Source organism: Blennius ocellaris (genome assembly GCF_963422515.1).
Source record: "Blennius ocellaris genome assembly, chromosome: 18".
NCBI lineage: Eukaryota > Metazoa > Chordata > Actinopteri > Blenniiformes > Blenniidae > Blennius > Blennius ocellaris.
In genome coordinates this window covers 7,099,060-7,122,407 of record NC_137667.1, presented here as the reverse complement: position 1 = coordinate 7,122,407, position 23,348 = coordinate 7,099,060, and the positions used below count along the sequence as shown (strand labels likewise).

Below are 23,348 nucleotides of genomic sequence, written 5' to 3'. Positions count from 1 at the left end.
AACCAGCTGGTAACTCGCTGGTTGGCTTGTTCAGCATGGTGAGTGGAAAGCATTAAGTTAATGACTTTGGGGGCAAACACAGAGACAGAAGAAATGCATTAACAAGAATTTAAAGTTACCAACTGACTTAAAAGCGCATGTTTTTGTGAGAGTAAACCAGCCATGCACTCCTTCTCACTAGACTGTATATTAGCCACAACTAAAGGCACTATATATATTGTGTAAGTATTTTATGTAAATGTTGCACTGCTTGCCATTATCAAGCTTGTCAAGTAAAGTAAATGAAACGATAAACCCACACCAGCACAAGAAGTCCTGTTGTTTACACTGTAATGTGTGGGAGAGATGAAATGATTCAGGGAGGCACACGGGCTACATCACCAGCCTAACAAATGCAAAAATGTGCATTGTTTGTATTGTCCTAATGGAAAAATTAATGGTAACAGTTCACAGTGTGATCGGATAGCCTTGCCTGTTGCTGATCTTATCAAAATGCAAAATCAAAGACTCACATTTTACAGAGAAGCTCATTCAGTTCAGTGGTAAACATGGCTGAAATGTGCATTGCATATAAATAGTTTCTTTTTCTTTGTCATTGGGATTATAAGTCTTCTGATGTGCGATGGTGGAAATAAAATCCTTCCAAATGGCGGCATTTCTTCCAGTCTGAGGGAGAGCTGTAATCTATATGGAGAATATTTACATCATGTAATCAGAAGTGATCATCATTTTAAGTCCGGGGGGGCGGGAATACAAAAGCACCAAGCACTTTTACCTGGGGATGGTCCTGGCGACACATTTCTCGGTCGAGGAAGATGTTAGATAACAATAGTTGGCTGGTCTAACAAGGAAAACACTCAAAACTTAGCACTATTTAGTTAGGTTGTCTAAGGAATCCCTTGATTCTCAATCTTCTAATAATCATGTAGTATTTTAATTGCTGCAGAAATACAAGGCACTATTGTGCAGGTCTGTGAAGGTTATTGTGGTAAACAATGTGTGTCTGCGTGTTCAAGTGTGTTTGCGTGTAAAAATGGAAGTTCTAGCACAAGTGGCTGAACAAACCAGCAATAAAAAAAAGACTATGTACATATTGCTGATGGACAGGTAGACCAGTCCTGATACTGGTAGTAATAAAGGTGTAATAAAAGCTGATGGCGACTGTTCCTCTCGGTTAGATCTGTTTAAACTGCTGTCGCCAGCATGTATAGTGTAAAGAAAAACAATACTGTAGTATTGTGAAAATGCCAGGCATGACGCACTTCGTCTTCACAGTACTGAAACACATGTTAAGGTTGTTGTGTGCTTCTGATAGTGCACATCATGCTTCATGCAGGTTCCATGCTCAAATGCTTGCAGTTAATCAAAGTCGTTAAGTACTACGACAAACTGGTGTACCAAGCTTTAAAGCAGGGTGAAATCCCTGGGATCTGCGACTTGCAGTTATCAGTCTCTCCCTGTTTGTATAACCTGTCTTGTGACTAAGTGCTGAGGGAACAGTGGCTGAACAAAGTCATCACTGTTGTGTTGGAGGTTGGGTTTTTTTTTTTTTAATCCAGCTCTTTCTGTGTTGTGAAGATGAGATAAGTGCACTAAAACTAGTTCTCACACACTAGCACATGATAGCGTACAACCGTCATTTCAGCCGTACTCATTATTTTCAAATTATTGCGAAACTAGCAGGAAAGAAATGTGTCTTGGTGAGATAAAGTCGTTGCGAGATCCCGTGCTGTTAATGAAAGCGAGGCTTATCCCTGGTTAATGAGCTTGGATAATAACATAATTCATAAAGCACAAATCATGGAAGCACCGCATGTGATGTGTCCATCGTAGCAACACATATGTGTGTTGTTAGTGTAATTGACACTCTATAATAATCAGGCCTCCTCGGTAGTAACACTTGAGCCACACAGAAAAGCAATCATCGCAGCTGCATGGATGTGCGCGCGTGCTTGCGTTAAGTCACAGCTGTGAGCTGAATGCTGCTGTCGGAGACAAGTCTCCACTGTCGACCGACACAGCTGAGCTCAGTGTGAAATGCTTCACAATGTTATTTGTGAAAGCCAAAATCCCAAGTGCTCTCTACATTTGTATTGCTAAAATCGATGAATTCCCCCGACATTTTGATTTATTTTAATCGACATAATTAATACTAAATTGTCATGGCGAAGTTTGCATTAAGTGGCTGTAAAATCCATTGTGTCAATGCATTGCACTCTCTGCCATACAAACCTGTGGTTATCTCCCCCTTTCCCTCGTTTCTAATCCTCCCGTCAAAGTCACAAACAGAGATTGGTTTTAACCAGGCCCCGGGCTGCCGGTTTCATCCACTAACCTGCTACACAATTGTATCCCTGCAACTGGTGGAGAGTCATTGCCTGCTCAAGGACTCATCAGCAGAGTCTCTGAAGGGAGCTTTTGAGGGGGCTTGAATGAAGGCCTTCTGGATGAAAAGCTGCGTCTGTAATCTCTAATCACCTGTCTCGCTGCTTCCTCGTTGTCTCGTACAATATCGCTCATGGCAATTCGATGCTGCAGACAGAGACGGCTAAATTGACTGGAAACCAAACTATGTATGTGTAATAATGTTGTACTTGGAATTCCAACATTATGAGCACTTTTGAGATGTAGTTATGACTTTGAACTGGAATCCGTATCAGCGCTTTTACTAAATGTGCTCGACGATTCTTCCGTGAGTCTGTTTCAGCTTGAGATTTGAACTTGTGTGACAAGATAGACAAGTGGTTGGCTCATCATTGTTGCAGGAAACAATAGCTACAGTGCAGTTACCTTGCAGAGCAAGACAGGCCTCTTTGTGCAATACTACGGTTTATTAAGCCGTCCGCAGGTTTGAATCAAGTGTCTCTGTACAGAAAGCGTCACAAGGATTATGCTTTCTGCACACACGGCACAGCAGCTGAAAGCTGTTTGAGAAACACAAGTCAGATGGCCCGTTTTTACTCCCACATCGTCATCACACCACATTTCAGAAGCAGATGATATAAATCAGAATATTTGTTTTTTCCTTTGTCGGAATGAAGCTTTCAATCATTGTCACATTGAGCTCTGACTGCGGTCGCCCCTTGAGGTCATTGTACGAAGTGCATTGCTAAGTCTGAACAGAGAAAACTGTCTTTAGTACCGGAGCATATGTCACATCGTGACTGATCTACTTCTGTCTCGATGCAATGATCCTACCAAGCCTGCAGACATTATACAGCCATTTGAAGTGGAGACCAAGCCGCGGTAATGCGCATTAGTGACAGTGACATCAAATAGAGAACTGTTTTGTCTTCTTATGTGCTTGTTTATCCATTCATAACATTGTAACGGTTTGTGGTGAGGTAAAAAACACTCAAAAGAATTACATATCAGAATTTCACATGGGATTTAACTTTGGCTTAGAAATTGTGCAACTTACTCATATTACAAACTAATATTATGCATTGAAGTTGTCCATCAAAAATCTGAGAGTTGCACAGAATCTGCTGTGTGTCCATTATAAAGGTTGTCAGGCTTCAAGGTTTACTACTATTTTCAGTCAGTATTACGGAAGAGCATTAGGTCCACTCATGAGAAAGAAAGAAAAATGACAGGAGGTACTTTTCTTTTTTTTTCTTGGTGCATTCCTAGAAAAACGTTGAAATGTCAAGAATAAAGTCCAAATACAATTTCAAGAAGAAAAAAAAAACCCATCAACCTCCTGTAATGTTTTTTCTCACAAGTGGCCGTAATAGTCTTTCGTACATTATAATTGATTGTAGTGTGTTGTATCCTTAGCATGTTGGTGTGTGATTTGTCATAATTTACCCGTGTAAATGTCGCATTATTGATCCTCTCGTTACGGCTGTCTGTCACTTAGTAGCAGAGAGCGTGCGAGGACAAAGGGTTTGTTTGGCTGTTATTCGTCTTCTCTTCCTTGCATTGATCTGACTGAAGTCTCCACAACTTTGTGGTGCGGACCATGAAATATCACTGGAGGGCCTGTGTATGGATAAATGTTCCCATTGTGTCATACCACCTTCTGACTGTTTTCTCTAACGTGACCTTCGACCAGGCTTTCTTTAATCATATCTCTGTATTTTGTCACCTTTGGGGGGGGGGGGAAACAAAGTAGTAGTGTAAATAAAACTTGTAGTACTTTGGAGCTCTGCTAAGCATCTAGAATATAAGAATATATTCTGGGTGATATGGTGGGAAAATGAGAGAGACGAGGTCGAGGCGGTTTGGTTCTGTGTGTCTAGCGATTGGAGGCGGTTCATGGATGCAGTGTAGGAGGACATCCAGGCGATGGATTTAATGTTAAGGAGGATGATGGAGACAAAAGGGTATTGGAAGCAGATGATCTGCTGTGGTCGCCCCAAAGGAGAAAATAGTCTCTGAAGAAATGCTGAAAAACCGTGGCAGCCAAGTGTTTGCGAACACAACACTGAATATTTGAATTATTCATCAGAATCTCAGCTTTTTGTGAATGATTGCTTCATTCATAATATTAAATATATTAGATATAAATGAAAAACTACAGATAAGCTCCTTGTAAGCCTTTCCTGTAGCCTTTTGCTTGCAGTGTCAATCAGATTTGGCCTATTTTTTTTTTTATAAAATCTTTTTTTAAGAGGAGCTCTAATGTGATTTTGTTGGGGTTTTTTTTGTTTTTTTGACAATTTGAACGCCTCCATACTCCACCAACCGGTCTCATAAATAACACAAATCCACGCACTTGCGGGGCTGCAGCTGCCGGCTATTCAAAAAAAAAAAAAACATTATTCAAGCTACAGTGATGAGAAGAGGCGGGACTTGTAGCCCCCCCTCCCCCTCCACGCCGCCACAAAGTGTCCGCCGGTCTCCTCTCGTACGTACCGCTCCCTTTTCCTCTTCCACACTCCACAGCATGCCCACTCGGTCTCCTTCTTGCATACACACCCAGTCAAGCACGCTCACACTGCACAGCCCACATCCTCTGTCACCATCTAGTTCTACACATGTACACTTTTTCATGTGCTCATACACACCCCTCCTCCCCTTTTTCCACTTCACACACTTGCAAAAATTACTCTTTCTCTCCCCTAAACAGAGAAACGCTCCCATTCATTGTCTTTCCAGGTCCTCTCTCTCTCTCTCTCTCTCTCGCTCATTCGCTCTCTCTCTCTCTCTCTCTCTCTATCTCTCTCTCTCTCTCTGTATGATACACACCCCCCTCCTCCCTGTGTCAGTGCAAAGTAGAGCAAGAGCAAGGAGCCGCTCGTTCATTTTTTTTTTCAGCGTCTGTCTCTTCGCCGTGGCTTCCCCGGGCTGCACTGAGGGAAAGGAAGGTTTTTTTTTTTCTTTTTCTTCTTCTTCTCTTTTTTTGTTTCCTCCATCCTCACCGGGTTCATCTTGCCTTTTGGAGCGGGGAACAACGAGTGACAGCGGAGGCGAAAATATAGGAGGATAAAGAGCGGGGGCGAGGGGGGATAGAAGCGGGACTCTCGCTCCCATCTGTGTCAGTCAGAGGGGCTGTGGAAAACCAGGGGCAACAGCGGGGAGAGGGGAACAGGAGGAGAGGGAAGGAGGCGCCATGGGTCAACTGTGCTGCTTCCCATTCTCCCAAGCCGAGGAGAAAATCAGTAAGCGTCTCCATGCGTGGGTGTGTGTGTGTATGTGTGTGTGTGTTGTAGGAGAAACCTATTGGATTGATACACTCAGCGGTGCCGTTCGCTGGGAGAGAACGTGTGCATGCAGTGCGGGGAGAGACCGCACACAGCTGGGGCTCCATATCAGCTGTCTTACATGTGAGAACGCGCGCCACATGCATGACTGTGCGTGACCTGCAGATGGTCAGGCACGGTCACTTAGTCGAGCCACCACAGCGTCGCATTGGTGCGCAGCTCAGCGTTGCTTCTGTTCAGCAATTTGTGGAATGATTGACATGTCGCAGCTCACAGTTTAGTGTGATTGGGGTGTGAGCGCTCAAACGGGCAACTTCAGAAGAAACGGCGAAGACGTACCAGTGGAGTCTCCTTCCATGGTGGATGCGATTGCAGAGATAAGCTCAAATGAAAGAAATCTGATCGATTGCCTCTCTCCTGCGTTCAATTGATGTTTTCCAGCGTTCGTCATCACTTCTGCCAACTGTTGCTCAGCAGTGTCTCGTGAAACTGACAAGCACATTTTTAATTGCATACTCATGCGATGGTGCGAGCTGGTGCGCACAAGTGAAACAGGGATGATTTCACAATTCACGTATTGCTCCACGGCGCTACTATCATTACAAAAAACTCTGCAATGTACCTTTGAAATGGACCACCAATGATTCCTTCATGAAAAAAATAAAATAAATAAAAAAATGATGGCTGAAGAGCCTTCAAGGGAGATCACAATTTAAATCATGAAAAAAATGTTCGAGTCATTTTTTCAATCATCGATTTTGGAATACTTTTGTATTCTTAAGAAACCACTACCTTCCAGAGTTATTCCCGTCTTGATGTCATAACTTGCAGGGTAACAAAAAGAAGAGTGCCTCTGTGCTTTGAGTTAACAGTGCAAAATCATATCAATTCAAATATTTGAAGAGTTTGCTTCTGAGTACAAGGTTCCTTCTGTGTCATTGAAAAGTCGATTTTCTGTGTGAGCTGCAGGCCTCGAGTACCGAGATACATTTTGAATACAGTTGGCCTTGACGTGGCAGACACACACACACACACTTATATTGACATTCAATATGAAATATTTCAGCGTACAGTATATTCAATAGGATGCTTTTAAAACAACCAGTCTTGTGCATGCAACTCATTTTGTGGGGTGATGAAACCTTGCATTATCTGGAGGTGTTGGAGACATTAAAGGTGGGTGGAGTAACCACATAGCACCCTCCCAGAATCACCAACTTCATTGTTTATGGCTGCTGAGATCTATACGTTAGTGAAAGCATCATTCATTCTGCGAATAAAGACAAGAAATATAGTTTGGAAAGAGCATCTCCTGGATCTGCAGATTTCCTCTGCTGTAGTGACCTCCTTGACGCTCTCTCGTGCCCCCAGGAGAGGCGCCCGCCCCGCACTGTGAGAAGCACAGCAGTTGAGTTATCAGCTCATCGCCATGTGACACAGTCTGGTCTGATCTCTTGAGATCTCGGTCCGGCCACATGTTTCTTTCCCGAGAGGACATTTCTGAGTACCAGTGTTACTTGTGGTCTGATAAAAGAAAAAAAATAAGATTGATATGTGCTTTAAGTAAACGCCTGAAGGTTCCTCTGTATTGACAGTGATGAAGACGTAAAAGTGGTCGCTCATCTTCAGGTCATGTATAATGAAACGAGCTCTGGAGGATAATTACTGGTGCAGCTAGTGGTTTGATAAAAGCTTGGAGTGATATGATTCCTTCCTCTTTGTTCCACAGCGGCTTTAGTGTCTGTTAGATTTGCGATTGAGTAAGCAAGGGATTGGGATGATGTGTAAAATGTACTGTGTTTATCCGATTACAACACAACCCCCCCCCCCCCCCTTTTTACAAGGTTCATATTTGCAAAAAAGCTTTGCATACCAAATCTTGTGTTCATGGGCCATTTATTTCATGGGGGGGGGGCTTCTCTTTCAAAGGGACAAAGCCCTCGTGTAACTTAGCTCAAATAAAGCATTTTGACTTCATGTGAGTCTGAATTTGAAACCATTTGGGACAAGGCCATGTCCTTTTCTTGTTACAGTCTGTAAATATGGAAGTCAGGAGACCAGCTGATTTGGTTTTGGAATGTTGTTTTGTTATGCGATATCGGAATACCACTCTGTTACTGTGCTTTACTACTCTGAAGAAGATAGTCAATCTATGCTTAATAGTATAGCATTTTACTAAAGCTAATTGTGTTTTTCCTGTAAAGAGTGGAAGGTAGCTTAAAAGCTGTATCGTGCTGTGGTTGACAGTGTGGTATAGATTGACTGTGGTGAAAGAGAAGCTTCAGCTCACGGAGACTGTGAGTGTGAATTGGATTAGAAACTTGTTTGCCTCGTTTTCATTGTAGTGTAAGAAATAGAAATCGATCTTATTCACATTTTAACATATACAGTTTGAACTCTTTCCTATCATTTTAACAGTTTTTATTCCCTGGCACTCAGATTTCAAGTTAGAGGGTTCATCATGCAGCTTTACAGTGCTGCAAACATGCTGGTTGGATTAATGATTAAACAAGGTTATAGCCTAAAAAAAAAAAAAAATCCTATAATTTGCACCATCTGCAGTTTGTGTGTGCATGAGATGTACTTCACAAGTCATAAATGAAGACTTTGACACTGGCGGTTCTGAAAATAGGCGCTTGTGTAGATGCATATTTGTTCTTATTCCACACTGTACCGGTAAAGACATTAATATTAAACTGGACCGCGTGTGCACACACTGCTGCATGCTCTTCCTGTGCCTCTCCACTGCTCTCTTCCTCTCCCCTGTGCCTTCCCCTATGTGTTCCTCACTCGTTTCTCGCTTGCAGCTGCAGCGCTATAAACAGTCGAGCCACTGTGCCCTACTTCTGAGCTCAAAGAGACGGAGGGAGAATGGGGGGGAAAGCGTGATGCAGGGGGCGAAGCCTAACGAAGGGAAAAGAAGCGAGAGAATGAGCTTTAAGAGAAACGGTGGCTGTGAAACAAAGGCAGAGCCGAGGAGAGGGAGCCAGACCAGCGTGTGTGTGTGTGTGTGTGTGTGTGTGTGTGTGTGTGTGTGTGTGTGTGTGTGTGTGTGTGTGTGTGTGTGTGTGTGTGTGTGTGTGTGTGTGTGTGTGTGTGTGTGTGTGTGTGTGTGTGTGTGTGTGTGTGTGTGTGTGTGTGAGGGGGGGGTTACTGTAGGTCAGATGCTACCCCTGTGGTGTGGTGACAGTTACCCCCCCCCCCCCCCCCCCCCCCGAGCACAACAAGACGTGTGTGTAGGAGTGTGTCAAGTGTGTGCATGACTGCTTGTAGTGTAGTTTATGATTTTTGCCATGACCAGTGTGACGAGGCGTTGCACAGTGGTAGTTGGCAGCCACTGCAGGTGATGACACACACAGACACACACCAGAGTCCGCCTACATACAAATACTGACACGTGGATGAATAGTGATGTTAGAAATACAACGTTGACTTCTTGTCTTCGTCTGGGCGGAGCGACACAGTTTGACAGATCAATGTCGAGAAATTTGAAAGTTAATTGTTGGATCATTTATTATAGAAAACATTTGAACGTGAATTTGAGTCCCGATTTGACACAAAACTTCAATTAAAGACAGCGACCTTGCACGTTCCTCATTGATTTGCTCTCTCTTTTTCTCTCCTCCTGTGAGATGCTTCTCATTGATTATTCAATTCATCTGGTTTTGATTTATGTTACTTATTAGATCCAGATATTGCCATGCAAGTCATTTATTGACTTAAGCAAATAAAAGCTCTGAATTGTCGTTCCGGGTGGTTGGGTTACCCATTTGTAATTGGCCTCTTAAAATGTTAACCCTCTGACGCTGCAGTTCAAGAGCTTCGGGGAGAAAACTGATGTTCATGCAGTGCCGGAGTGTCATGCTAGGATTAAATTTAAATTCAGAATCTCAAACTTACAACCCCTGGGCACTTGCACTTCTTTTTATTTAGAATTATAAAGTTGTTCATTTTAGATTCTGTAAAAGAAAATAGTTAAAATTCAACATTCTCAGTCAGTATTGGTGCTCCAGCCCTTTGTGATCAAACTGGGCTGTAGGTTGCCCCTGGACTAAAGTGAGTTTGATATCCCTCCATGAAATGACAGTGATAAAGCTTTATACTTTTTTTTTTCTCATAAATGCAGGTGCTTTGGCTGATATTGAAGAAAATGTGTCTTATTGGTATGCCTGTACCAATGCTCTCTGATTCTGTTAATATTCAGAATCCTCAATTAAATCATCATGAGTGTTTACATCTAAACCCCCCCCCCCCCCCTTCCATTCTTTGGAAAATTACACTCCACACTGAAGCCATATATTGGCTATCTCTAAATCATTAATTTACGATAATAGTGATTTAGAGTTGCAGCTTAATCAAATGAGAGTTTCAGCTCTCTTCCTGTTTCCATTCTCATTACTGTTGTGTAATATGAAGAAAATGGCAAATATCTGCTGCCTACTGCTTCTGAGATGTAGAGACAAAACAACAATTCAGCTCATAGTATTCACTGATATTAGTTGATTAATTGAAGAAAGAAATGTCATTGGCAGCCTGATTGAAATGTGACTTCATACCCTCCCTTCCCACTAAATGTAATTCAAATGTATGGATCACTTGTTAAAGTCCTGCTGTGTGTTAAACAAACAAAGTGACTAATGAACCGAAGGCCTGATAACTGCTCGGGTTTAAAGTAAAGCTGTCCAAACAGGCCCGTCGCTGCACTGCACCGTGATAAGCGGTTGTTTTGTCGCTCCCTCGCTGCGCTCTCGGAGAGGTCGTGGCTGTTTATCTCACCTCTCCTTTCTTGTTAAACGCTCCTTATGTTACTGCAGTCAGCAGGTTCTATACTCGCCATCCTGAATGCAATTTGCATATAATTCAAACACTATGCCTCAAAGCAGTTATTACTGGGATTGTGTGCCACGTGTAATATGAAACAGCTCCTGTCGTAACACTGAATTTATTATCATTTTTTTTTTTTTCACAGCTTTGTTCACACAGCGTGTCTGCAGTTGCACATATGAAGCGGGATTCAGCCTCTGGTTGTCTACTGCATGAGCTCTTCACCTGCATTAGTTATGTCATCAGAATAGGAATAACCTTGATTATGCACGGTTCGTGTTGCAGCAATATGTTAAATATTCAGCTCTGTACTTGTGCACGTCACATAAGCAGGGGACACAAAAGAGAGACAGAGATGTGGAGTGGAAGACATGCATGCAGTGTATATTATTTCATCCCTTTTTCTTTCATTCAGGCCTCGATGCCAAGTTTTCTTCTCTCATTCTGGTGCTTCTCTGTGTTTAAACTCCTCGGGTCCTCGTCACTGCCCGGTCAGATCCCAGCACAGAGGGGGGTTAAATTACAGCTCGCTTCCCCGAGTCCGAGCCGGAGGGAATAGGGGACTACCTTTTAGTTCTATAAAGACAAATGGCAAGAGCTCAGTGTCTGTTTTTTTATAGGTTGTAATCAATAAGGGGGTTTCACTTACTCCTTCTTTTTTTTTTTTTAAGTCCCCGGTGTTGGATTGTGCCAATAACCGACTGGACAGCAGCCAGCGTCTCCTTTTGGCCAGACACAGTTTAATCTCGACATTTAGAAACGGGCCTCTGCTCACTATCACTACTCTTTATAAAGACTCACAGCTCATTTTTAAGTACTCGAAGGTCATGTTTCATCGATTGAAATGGGACACTTTAATTGGGCTCATCTTACTTGTCCAGTTTTATCACCGAGACTACACTTTGTGCCGGTCACAGTGAGGCTCAGGCGGATCCGGCTGATCAGGCTTGTTGGGTGTTGAGCTCACGGACCAGGGTGCGACGCGTCGTCTGCCACAGAGGCTACGTACCAAAGGATGTCAAAATTCAATCGTAGTGTGTTTTTTAGCCGTCTGTTCGCAGTAGAAAAGGCCAGACGGCTCATTTGATGTACAGTCAAGCAGGGATCACAGGACACACACACACCTGTCCAGCTCCAAGGCTTTAATGTCGTCTTTGATTTTTAGACGTAACAGACAGACTCTGGTTTACTTTACAATTTACAATTAAAGAAAGAACTGCTCACGCGGGACACGGGATGATTATGGTCTCTCAGTTTATTCATTTATCAAGTTGGTCCTGGTATTTATTTTCTACATATCTCCTTATATGTCTTGTAGTGACTGTCGTTGAATGTTTTCTTTCTTTCTAAGATACTGTGAAAAAGATTACAATCATTCAAGCCAAACTAATTAAACGCATGTTGCTTGATAATCCTTCATGACTAATCGGGACTGCAACTCAGACGTTTGAACGCCGTTTCTCTGAAAATCTCATCGGAGCAAACCACAGGCGTCAATAGTTTATGTTCTACATTTTCAGTGTTTGAGCCGACACTTTGTTTTTCCAAGCAGTGGTGTTTAAACATTCAAGCTTGAGCTTACATGATTTCAGTGAGGAAGAAGGCAGCTGCTTCTTAAAAGATCAGTAATGATCCTGGGGTCAACCAGAGGTGCGGCGGTTCACGCTCTCACATCACAGTGATGATATTTCCAGTTCCAGTGGTGGGGATCGACTCCTGCGCCCTGCGAGCCTGAGCAAGATAATGTGATTAAAAAAAATAGATGAACCGATGGAGAAATATGTCATTTCAGAAACCCAACAAATCCACATGAGCAAGCATAGGCGACAGTGGAAAGGAAAAACACTCTAACAGGAAGAAACCTTTGCAGAATCAGGCTCAGAGGTGGCGGATTTCTGCTATTTTGGTTGGGGTGACAGGATAGAGGAGAAAAGGACAGGACAGACATACAGATTGGAGTCGGGGTTCAGGCCCTGGTTCGGGTAGTTCGGGTTACAATTTTGCGATTAATGAGGTGTTGCTATCTAATCAGAGCATTTTGCTCCACGCTGACTGCTTCAGTGTTATAACAATTTAATTACATTTGTGTATCTATTAACATTTAGTTTTGGACTATTTGTTCTTTTTTTATTACTTCTTTCACCTTTGTATTGTATTTTTTTCCACTTATTACTGATTTCCATTAAATGTTTTGGATTATATTCATTATGAATAGGTGCATGCATTTGTGTGTCTGTGTGCAGGTGTATTGTTGAACTGTTTAACTTTTTTTTTTTTCATCTGTCTGAAAAGTGCTTTATAAATCACGTTTGGTTGAATCATTGACTGATCTCAACCTGATTTATTTCAATGATCAGTTATAGTATTTATCTAATATTTATATAGAATTTATCTAATATTTAGACTTCAATTTGTAAGTTCAGCATCAAATTTGTAAAAAATAAATAAATAAATAAACACTCAGTAGAAAATGTAATATTTAAAAGTCTAGGAAGTCAAGTTTAAATACATTTCATTGAGAATGTTTAAGTCATTAAGGACTGCTTGCGTCTGAAATGGAGCAAGAAGAAGTTCAATTCAAAGTCCAAACGTAAAACTACAATTTTAAATAGTTCTTTTGATGTTGGTTTCTTTTCCTTGGGATAAGACATAATGTTAAAATGTATCCATCAAAGAAACTCTGTATTTCTAAAAGCAGTTTTCATCGTCACACAACCACCTGTTGTTCCCGTTGTGAAGGTGCACCACTTGTCTGCACCTCCATTCTTCCTTTTCTCATTCATTTGGGATCTTGAAAGGCATGAATGTGTGTTGTTCACAGTGAATGAAGGACTTTATCGGCCATGAAATTGTCACCGGTGCACCAGAGCAGAGGGAAGGCCTTGCACACGTTTAGTCACGAACGCACTCCGTCCCATTGTTCGGGCACCAAGGAGAGAAAGTCTGGAATGTAAATCGTTTCCTCTTTTGGAAAAGTCAAAAAAAGCAGACAAATTAGGCCGCATTAGGAAAGAATCCAATCTTTTAAAAGGCTGCTGAATTTCATCACATTTTAAGTGTTGTTTCCAGTTTTTTTTTGTTTTACCTTTAATTAGTGTCCACTGCCATGTCCCTAATCCTGCTGTAGTTTCACTGCTTATTGGAGGCCATTTGGGGAGGATGGTGATCCCTGCAGGCCCATAAACTACTCCCCACTCAAAAAAAAAAAAAAAAAAATCACATCCTCTGGCCAAATGTTTAATTAACTGGATTAATCTAAATCGAGTGCGCAAAAGCCAGATTTTTTTTTTTTCAAGCAGTGTGGGAACAGGGGTTGTGCTTGTCATGCTTAACAGACTACCTTGGGTTTAATGTTAACAATGCATGGGCAGATTCTTTTAACTCAGCCACTAACCGGGACAGGATCTGTCTCGAGGAAAAGTGTAAACATACTGCAAATTTGCTGAAGCCAGTATCGTGAGTCCTGAAGAGCCTCTGGTATTTCCTGAGGAAACTGCCTCACCATCTTGGTCCCTGTCTCCTCGGCCAAAAGGCTCTCTGCCCTTTCTCACCTCACTCTTCTGTTTTCTCCTCAAATGAATCCAGTCTCATCTTTTCCACCTTGTTCTGTGTCCCTATTCTTTCCTCGCTCAAACCTCCATCGAGGAGGTACTTACTCTGGTCCCATAAGGCTTCCTTCTCCTCCTCCTCCTCCTCTTTATCGACCCATTTCTTTCTCTCTTTTCCCTCCTGCTTTTAGTCAGATGCATTAATTTGCCGCCCAGACTCCTACTGGGACCTTTGAAACATCAGCTGTTTTGGAGAAACAAGAGATTAGTCATAACAGCAGCTCAGTAGCCACATAGTCTGCTGCGCCTTGTGATTCATTCAACTTTTTTTCATTTGAATATTGAGTTAATGTTGTTACTGCATGTAGATGAGAGCTGCTTATGTATAGTGATCTCCAGCAGTAGCTGCAATTTGCTCAAACAAAGCATTCCACTGGGATCACTAAAGTATCTCTCTCTTATCCGGCTGTAATAAAAAGCTCGGTACCGTCATGGAACGTTGAAAGTATCAAATGCGGCTGGCAGACATCTTTGGCAGGGTTCAGCCGAGCGCCGGCTCCGACTCAGCCAGGCTGCGGAGTTCTCTGGAAGGGAAGAGATGAAGAGCGGGATAAGTTCACGTGTGAGTGAGTCGGGAAGCGACGCCGTCGAAAGGTTCAAACAGAGCGCGGCATAAATCACAGCAGAGCGGAGGCCAGGGGGAGCCGAGCAGACGCGTACCGTCACCCGGGCCGTGTTCATCCCGGAAGCTCGCCGACGACGTATAGTCACATTCCCAAACAGGGCGAGTGTACGCGGTCACCTTTCCAACCTTTTCTTGGTAGAGTGAGGAAGGAGAGACTAGACGAATCACTGTAATAGCTTTTTATTCCTCTGGGCCACATGGGAGAGGGGATGTTAATGGTCTCAGGTTCAGTTGATTGATCTATCAAGTTGGTCCAGACGTTCATAACTCCACCGGGGACGTTTCCTACTCACTTGAACCACTGGCTTTTCTTCTAGCTCCTTCTTCATCTATCCACTTCCTGTACTGATTTATCCAATTCATGGTCAGGGCTGGAGCCGATCCCAGCTGACGATGGCTGACGGCACCACGCCGGTCAATCACAGGAGAAAGAAACAAGACAGTCAAGCACATTCACCTCCCTGTGCAAGTTGGTTTCAAAGAATTGCACCGAATGTAAAGCCCATGCACACATTGGGAGAACATGCCAACTCCACACAGAAAGTCTTGTCGTGTTTGATCATGTAGTTTGAGGGCATCAACACAGAAAAGCCAGACACTCAGTTCCTTTCATTCCAGTCTCGGACAGTATTTTGCTTAAGCCCAAGTTTACAGGCTTGAACGTCAGAGAGCTCGACTGAAGAGTCTGAACAGTCTGAGTTCAGAGCTTTAATAGGAAACAGAAAATAAATTACATTTAACAGATGACAAGAAGAAAGCTATTTGAAGTCCTTTTTTTTTTTTTTTTACTATGGATAGATTCCAATGATGACTAATACGGCAACCAGGGTGACAGTGAATAATTGATTTTGAGATGCAGGCCTGGTTGAATTTGCCACCGAGGTACTGTTGAGCAGAAGACTGCATATCCCGGAGTAATCTTATTACCGTTATAGGTTTAACCAGAATCTACTAATTGGTTTTGTTTGCTCCATATGGGCTCTGGGATTAAATCTGGCTGTATGTGAACTGACACCGGAGTGAGCGAGGACCAGACAGCATTCTGTTGGCAAATGTTTAAAATTTTACTGCTGCACATTTCAATACATTTGTCTCGTTCCTCAAGATGTTCTCATGTGAAACATGCAGCTGTTAGTTTTCAAAGGGAGGGACGGATTTGACAATGTGAGAAAGGAAGTAGCAGAAAGTTGGTAATGGTGGTAAAGAGGTCAGACAGGTGTGAGACCAGAGGACACTCGCCGACACAAGAGTGAAACCTTTCATCACCAAATAAAAAAAAATAAAAAAAGTGGATAGAAGTCAGTGCTATGCCCTGTATGTTGTTAATGTTGAAGTGCGAGTCTGGCTCCCATCTCTGTCACCATGACAACACTGCAAGCAACAAACAAACAAAAAAAAAAAAGGTAGTGAGAGTGGAGCTGATATATTTGTATAAATAGAGATCGGTGAGGGGAAGGAAAGCCTGAAAGAGTGAGCATGAAAGAGGAGAGCACAAGACTTCAGAGCTGGGAGAGAAGTAAAAGTCCACTGCACCGTGTGAGGCGGAGTGCAATATTGGTGTGTGCGTGCGTAGAGGGGGAACTTAACTGCCATCATAAAGACCTTTGCCTTGTCAGGTCAAGATTGAATAGGCTGATAAAAGACTTTCTCACACGTTCACGACGCTGCGAGAGAGAGTTCAGCCACTGAACTGACAAAAATCGAAATGTCTGACTGCCTTCCGCCTGTCCTTGTTCCACACCGTTTTAGCCAACATAGGATTTTCATTTGCAAGAACAGATCTCTAGATCCTATGTACATAGATTCACTTTTGAGATTCTCCTAATTATAGAACCTCTGTGCTTTTGTTCATCGTCGGCGAAGGACCGACTCAAGCAGCATAGGAGAAGACGCTAGTTTCAAGTATATGTGTGCAAATGGGTGTAATGAATGATGCTCTGTCTTCTGGCCTCCTGGTCCGAAAAAGTACACACCTGCGCTCTATTTATACTCGTCTGTCACACGGCTTTTGGCAACATGGCTGTCAGAGGATGCAGATGAGAATATTTTTTGTTCTCAATGCTGCCCAGGGGTCCAAATCCTCCAGGAGGCCTAATCCTTCAAATCACTGCCATATTGCACTAAAATTATCTCCTTTATGTTTTCCTACAAAGAAGCTTTTATTGACTTGGCTGTTTTGTGAGTAGATAAAATCCACGAGAGTTGAATAGTGTTCATTTTGTTGTTCTAACTACATACTGTATATATGGACTCTTTTTTTTCTTTTTTTTTTAACGACGCGCTGAGGAAGGCTGCAGTCGCAGCCGAAACATGTCAGCCAGGTAAAAAAGCGTTTCCTGCATTTACCTGAGGCTATACATAAAATCCATGAAACACCCAACAATATCTTGCGTTTGTTTATAATATGTGCTGATTTAATATTTAATGTTTGTGTTTGTCTTGCAGATTTTGAGTCCTACCCATGTCTGAAAATCAAAGTTTAGACTAAATCTGATTTGTGCTTTTTGCCGAAATGCAGACTGAATCTTCAGAATCTACTGAATCTAACTCCCAACAAAATATGAACTAACATCTCACAGGAATTAAATTCACAATGGTTTATGTTGTGATGACAATCATCACCATTGGATTACTTTGATTTGATTGATTATGAAAAAAGTCGTAATCTTGCTGCTTTTTGCTTTTTTATTTTGGTTTTTGTTTGCTATAATTAGTATCATTTAACCACATCCAATTAGATTTGTCTTTTTTTCTTAAAATATATTGTCCCAAATGTTTTGATCGAAGCAGAGCAAATCTCTATGTTTTGTTTTTGTGCAGGCAGACACATTTATTTGTATTTAACCTTCTGTTAACCGGGTAAATCACTTAGAGCAAATTCTTATTCACAATGGTGACCTGCGTGGCAGAAAGCAGTGAGCTTTAAAGGAGAATACAAACTGAAGCCCATCATCCAGAGATCAGTACAAATACAATTAGAACACAATAGTCACATCAGAGAAAAAGAAACACTTTGAAAGCATCAGAGTAGAAGGTTCGTGGTTCATGGAGCAGTAACATGAATGATTGATAACTTTCTTTATAGAGACCTTGAATTCTGAATGCGAGATGAAATGATTGAGTATTTAATAACTGTGTTGCATTCACTTGTTTAGCCAATTTCAACCCTACATTTCTTCGGCAGAAATGTAATAGTTCGATGAAATAATTGTGTTTTTCATAGTTTTCTAATCAACTGAATCAAATAATTTGCATCCACAGATTAAAAAAAAAAAATTTCATATGCACAAACATACTTGTAGTTTATGTTGTTATCAGTTCCTCTTCCACTGGGGAATGAGGTTGAATGAAGGTACCGTGGTTGGCAAACTCCCGTCACAGCCAGATTTCTCTGGTTCAATACTGAGCTTTGCATGCGTGGAGTTTGCATGTTCTACCGACAGTATAATTTCCTTCCACCGTGCAAAGACAGTAGATGAATGAGTGTCGCCCGAGTGTGAAAGTGTTGCTCAAAACTTTGGCGTACAAACACAAAACTTTAAGGACACAATGCATTTTTTTCACTTGAATTGTCGTTTAAAAGGGGATCCAATCATTGTGCTTGGCCTGCGATTGCTCTGGTATCGTCTGGCTTTGTCCATAGTCCACTAGCATGGGAAGCTTGCACAGCAGGAATTTGTTCCCAACACCAAATATTTTGTCAGCGTGACGACCAGGTGATTTCTGTTGGTCACACAAACCGGGAAGCAGTCATCAGTATCGAGCGGAGGTTTACAACGGTGAATGTCAGATTGTTAAGACTGGGAAATACGAAGCAGCAGCAGCAGCAGCAGCAGCAGCAGGGCCACATGATGTAAATGACTGTGAACCTGATCTAATCACTCGCGCCAGGAGCGCCACTTTCAGTTACTCAGAACTGTGCCCACAGTTTTCCTTAGAAAGACTTATTTATGATAAAGGCAGTCTGCGGCTCTCCCGGGGGAACAAACACAGAGAAGCGTGAGTCACACTCTGGTTAACAGGCAGCCCACAGGTAATCAAATAGCATCTCGGAGCAGAGACAGTGGCGCTTCTCAGAAATCGCAACTCAATCAAGTCTGTGTTGCGACAAAAGAACACAAAACGTTCAAGAGCAATTCGGCGAGAAATATAGAAAAAAAATACGAGTAGCGAGGTCGATGTGAGGACATGGCTGAAAGAAGTGGCTCTTAGCAGGCCTCCACGTTTTTGCATAAACATCATAAATCCGCACTTTCGCCTCACTTTGCTTGAAGTGGTGCTGGGACATGCACGTGGCAGTGACCGTACATGGCCTGGAAGTAGATGTCGCCACAGCCAAACACCCGGCGGGTGAACGTTGACGGGACGTCCACCGCACGCCGTCCGCGACACTGTGGCATTCAGCCCATAGATACATACGGCAAGGACGTATGTATTATTCATGTGCGGCGCCGCTCTGAAAGTCAGATGTGTCTGAAAGGCTCCCCGCGGAGCTTCTGACCTCTGGTCTTGTTTCTTCAGTGACCGTGCATGTGCACAAAAATGGAAACCCCCCCCCCCAGTGAAAATGTCAGACGCTTCACGCGTTTCAACAATAGGTTATACTAATGACATTTTGTTCTTAGCACAAAATAACCACTCAGCATTTTGATGGAACAAAAAAAATTATTAAGGATTTTTTTCTTTGTTACTGTGGATCTATATATTAGCGGAGTGCAATTATGAGACATTTTATTGGGTCACCCAAAAGTGCCTTCAGCCGATCGAATGCAGGGGTCGACACAGAAACACCACATTCTGCACGACCTCCCAATGATACGACCCGAGAGGCTTCTTTTTTTTTCTTCCTTTTTAATGTAAAATGACGGATTTCTGAATAATTAACAAGTGAACCCCCCCAGGAGATCTATTTTCTTATTTCACTGTGCCTTCAAGGTTGTTGGTCACAAATTTAAAAATGAAATATTAATAGCAAAACCAGGGAAACATGGGGGTAGCTCGCAGCGGGTATGGCAAGCGTGCAAGGAAGGAAAAATGGACTAAAAGAAAAATGCACATATTGGTTTCTGGCTTGGTTTTGACCTCAACAAACCCCACTGGCCGTCTGGACGTGTCGTCTCTGTCTGTAATGAATAACGGAGCAATGCAATGCTTTCAGATGAAACAAGCCAAAAGGTCCAGTGGGATCCTGTGGTATCAAAGATTAGCTTGGGGACTGTACGCCTGTCCTTGGTAATCGTTGACGTTGTTACACAGTGTACAAAGCCTCTGCGGTATTGTGTATGCGTGTGTGTGTGTGTGTGTGTCTCTGAGTCTCGGGCTCTGCTTGAGAGATTCTTTCTGTCTTTCTGAATGGCTCAGTCCAGGCTGTCCATCTTACAACCTGCCTCCAGAACCATCTTTCTTCATGAATTATTGACTTTCTGCCCATCTCGCTGTTTCTCCTCACCGGCAATATGTCTGTCTACTTTCTTTTTTTTCTTTTTTTTCTATCTTACTGTCTTCGTGTCTGCCATTTTCTCCGAAGCGGAACAAGCTGTACAATAACGAGCTTCGACTGTTAGATGAAATTTGTTTCCCCATCTCTGTACCTGCCACAAATCTTCCTGCTGTTTCTGGATTGAGTGATGATGAGTGTGGAATCGTTTGTTCCGGTCACATCTGTAGACATTGGTCCAAGATAAACTAATTATAGTTTGAAAAGGTCATAAGCACATTCATCCCATTCTCTAGAGTAAAGAATCTCAGGGATGTTGTTAGTGGTGTGAGTCTGGATGGTCATTAAGGTCCATATGTATTTTACAAAAACAGAGAAATTTCAGAAAAAGAATTAATGAAACAACAATTGGAAGAAGACTGTTGTGAGGTTTATTCTATGGAATGTGGGGGTACAATGAGGTCATAGGTATAAGAGTTGATGACAAGATGAGAAAGACTTTGTTGTCAATGCTCTTGAAATAGAAGGAGGCTTTTCTGGTAATGTGCTGGATGAATGAGAGGGTGACACTAAGGTTTTCGATGTGAGCGGTGGGAGGAAAACGTGGAGCCGTCGATGTGAAGGGCGAATTTGAATGGCAGTTTACCTCAAGGAAATTAATTTGAAGGCAGGATTTTATTTCAGTCATTCAATCTGCCGTTTGTCAAAGTTTAGTGGGTGGCAATGAGGAGCTGAACACCCGTCAAGCAGTGCAGGCGAAGATCACATCAGCAGATTATATGACCAAAGAGGAACAGGTACAGGATGGAGAGGAGGAGGCCTGACAACTGAACCTTTGGGGGGGGGGATACCTGTTGTGATAGAGAGACAGTGGGGGAATTGGTTGGAACTCTCTGTGTCAATCATTCCCGTTCAACACTTGTCTCACAGCGAGATCTGCTTTGTTTTTCTGCTTTGTGACCCTTCTATTTAAGGCGTCTGTGGATTTTCTCTCCCACTGTCCAGTGTGTTTCGGTTAACTGGTGACTTGAAATTACCCGCGGGCATGAATGTGAAGGTGTGAGTGTGTTTGAGCTGTGATGGACTGGAGACCTGTCCAGGGTTACTCTGTCTTTGAGCCCTGTCAGATGGAGTCAGCTCCAGCTTCAGGCGACCGCGAATGCGAGAAAACTGTGCCGATGATGGATGGATACATGGTACAAAAATCATTTAGTCAGTCGGGAGAGATTCAAATAAAAACTTTTTTTTTTTTGCAATTTGTGCATCAACTTTGGTGTCTGGATATGTTATTGCCACTGAACATGATAATTAACACCAGTTATAATTGTTCCCTCCCAGGTGGGCGTCGTCGACCTGAGCCCGATGAGGCGGAGCTACTGAAGGTCAGCAGGCGATTGGTGGAGGACGCCGTGAATCGGGCCTTGCTACAGTACAAACAGGAAACACTCCAGAATGGGGGCGGACCTAATGCCGCGGCGGTGCAACCCCCCGGGAGCGCCGGGGACACGGCGACAAAGACGGACACTACAGCTAACTTCACCACAGACAACAGGAAGTGACATCATCGGACTGCGGCGCAGCGACTGAATTAAAAACCACACAAAAAAAAACAAAACAATGAAGAGAACAGCAGCACTAGAACCATCAACCTTGGCCTGGTTTCCTGAGAGCCCGGGGACCGGGACCAGGAAGCCTGGACCAGCCACACGGTCGGCACAATCTGCTGACCAGCGCACCCAGCTGGCCCGTCGAGCTCAGCACTCGTCCAGCTGACCGAGCTTGACACTAAGTTAACAAGATAATGTAGCTTGAGATCAGTGCTAGACCCCCCCCCCCCATAACAAGCCGGACAGAAAAGCCTATAATCTGACCCACTACGATGTACCTTCGTCTGACAGAACACGCATTGTTTGTCCTCTCGGCGGCCGTCTCTTTCAAAATCAGAAAACGTCACGGGGCCCGCCTCTCAAGACAAACGTGTGCATGTAGGCTTCACTGTGACCTGCTTCTCAGAAACTATCTTAATGGTAGACATATTTTTGGGGGGGTTTTGTTGACGATTTGGTTCAAAACTGACTTTTAGTTTCCCTTTTTGTAAAACTTTCTCTAAAATAAGTGAAGATTTAAAAAAGAAAGAAAGAAAGAAAGCATCTCGCTCGCCTTCATATATTTCTTTGTTTTTTGAATTTGTGTCCTGGCAGACAGGAGGTCGTTCATTTTAATGGCTGACGAGGAGATGTAGTGTGACTCTTTGGCTTTCTTCAAACCTCAGTGTGAAACATGGGTCATTTATGTTTGGTCTGCACAGAATTCTTTACGAAACTAATCTTCTTTAAACTTGCAGCAAATTGATTATATACATTTCATGCGTTTGTCTTCCTCCATGCAGCTCTGCTTTGAGTGTTGAATTAACACAGTGTGTCCCATTGAGGCATCACTGAGACAATCACTAAGTGAAGATAAACACAGTATTGAAGCAGAACTAGCAGATGTTGAACCCTATCTGGACTCATGGATCCACACACTCCAGGATACAGCTGTATCATTGAAACACTAATTCCATGGGAAATGTCAGGTGGCGCGAGTGAACTAAAAATCTGCTTTACTAATTCAGTATATACTATGAGTTGCCAAGAGCACAACTTTGCTTCACCGCCAAAAGTTTTGTCGGCTTTCCTCAGCTGCATTTATTTTCTGTTTGTTTATTTCTGACAGGATGCCGTCACTGATTTTTCCTCTAAACATGAAAATTGAAGAACAGCTGACAGAAGAGAGCTTCCACTCAACAGATGGCTTTTTAGGTGCACTTGTCAAAATCGAACTTGAACTAATACAACAGCTTTGCCATAAATTCTGCGGGACGATGAGATAGGTATTAGAATAGCCACATTTGTTATTAAAGCTGTGGGTTTTTTGCAATATGCTGCACAGTTGTACCTAATAAAGTGAGCAGTGAGCAGAGGTGGCTGGAGTTAAAGTCTGCGACACAGACTTGGAAGTGTGTCTGTGTGAGTCGAGAGGCTTTTCCCTCTTTAGTACTGTACGTGTACGGAGCAGTTTAAAGACCGGCAGTGATTCACAAGGAGATTTAAAGGTTGAGAGTTTTAACTCAAGACAATCGCTGCTGTCAGCTGAAAACCCTTTGGCTCTTCATTTTAGTGTCTTCCACTCATTATTTTATTTTATATATATATATATATTTTTTT

At 42.7% G+C, this 23,348-nt stretch overlaps 1 protein-coding gene across 1 annotated transcript in view; it reads left to right on the top strand.

Moving 5' to 3' along the window:
• The window catches only part of akap7 (A-kinase anchoring protein 7), a 41,363-nt gene extending 19,280 nt beyond the window's left edge, over window positions 1–22,083 (top strand). The window contains exon 10 of the mRNA XM_080513683.1: window positions 21,481–22,083. Coding sequence (XP_080369809.1) covers window positions 21,481–21,701 — 221 coding nt within the window. The 3' untranslated portion in view covers window positions 21,702–22,083. The remainder of the gene's footprint in view (window positions 1–21,480) is intronic.
• Window positions 22,084–23,348: the final 1,265 nt, after the last annotated feature.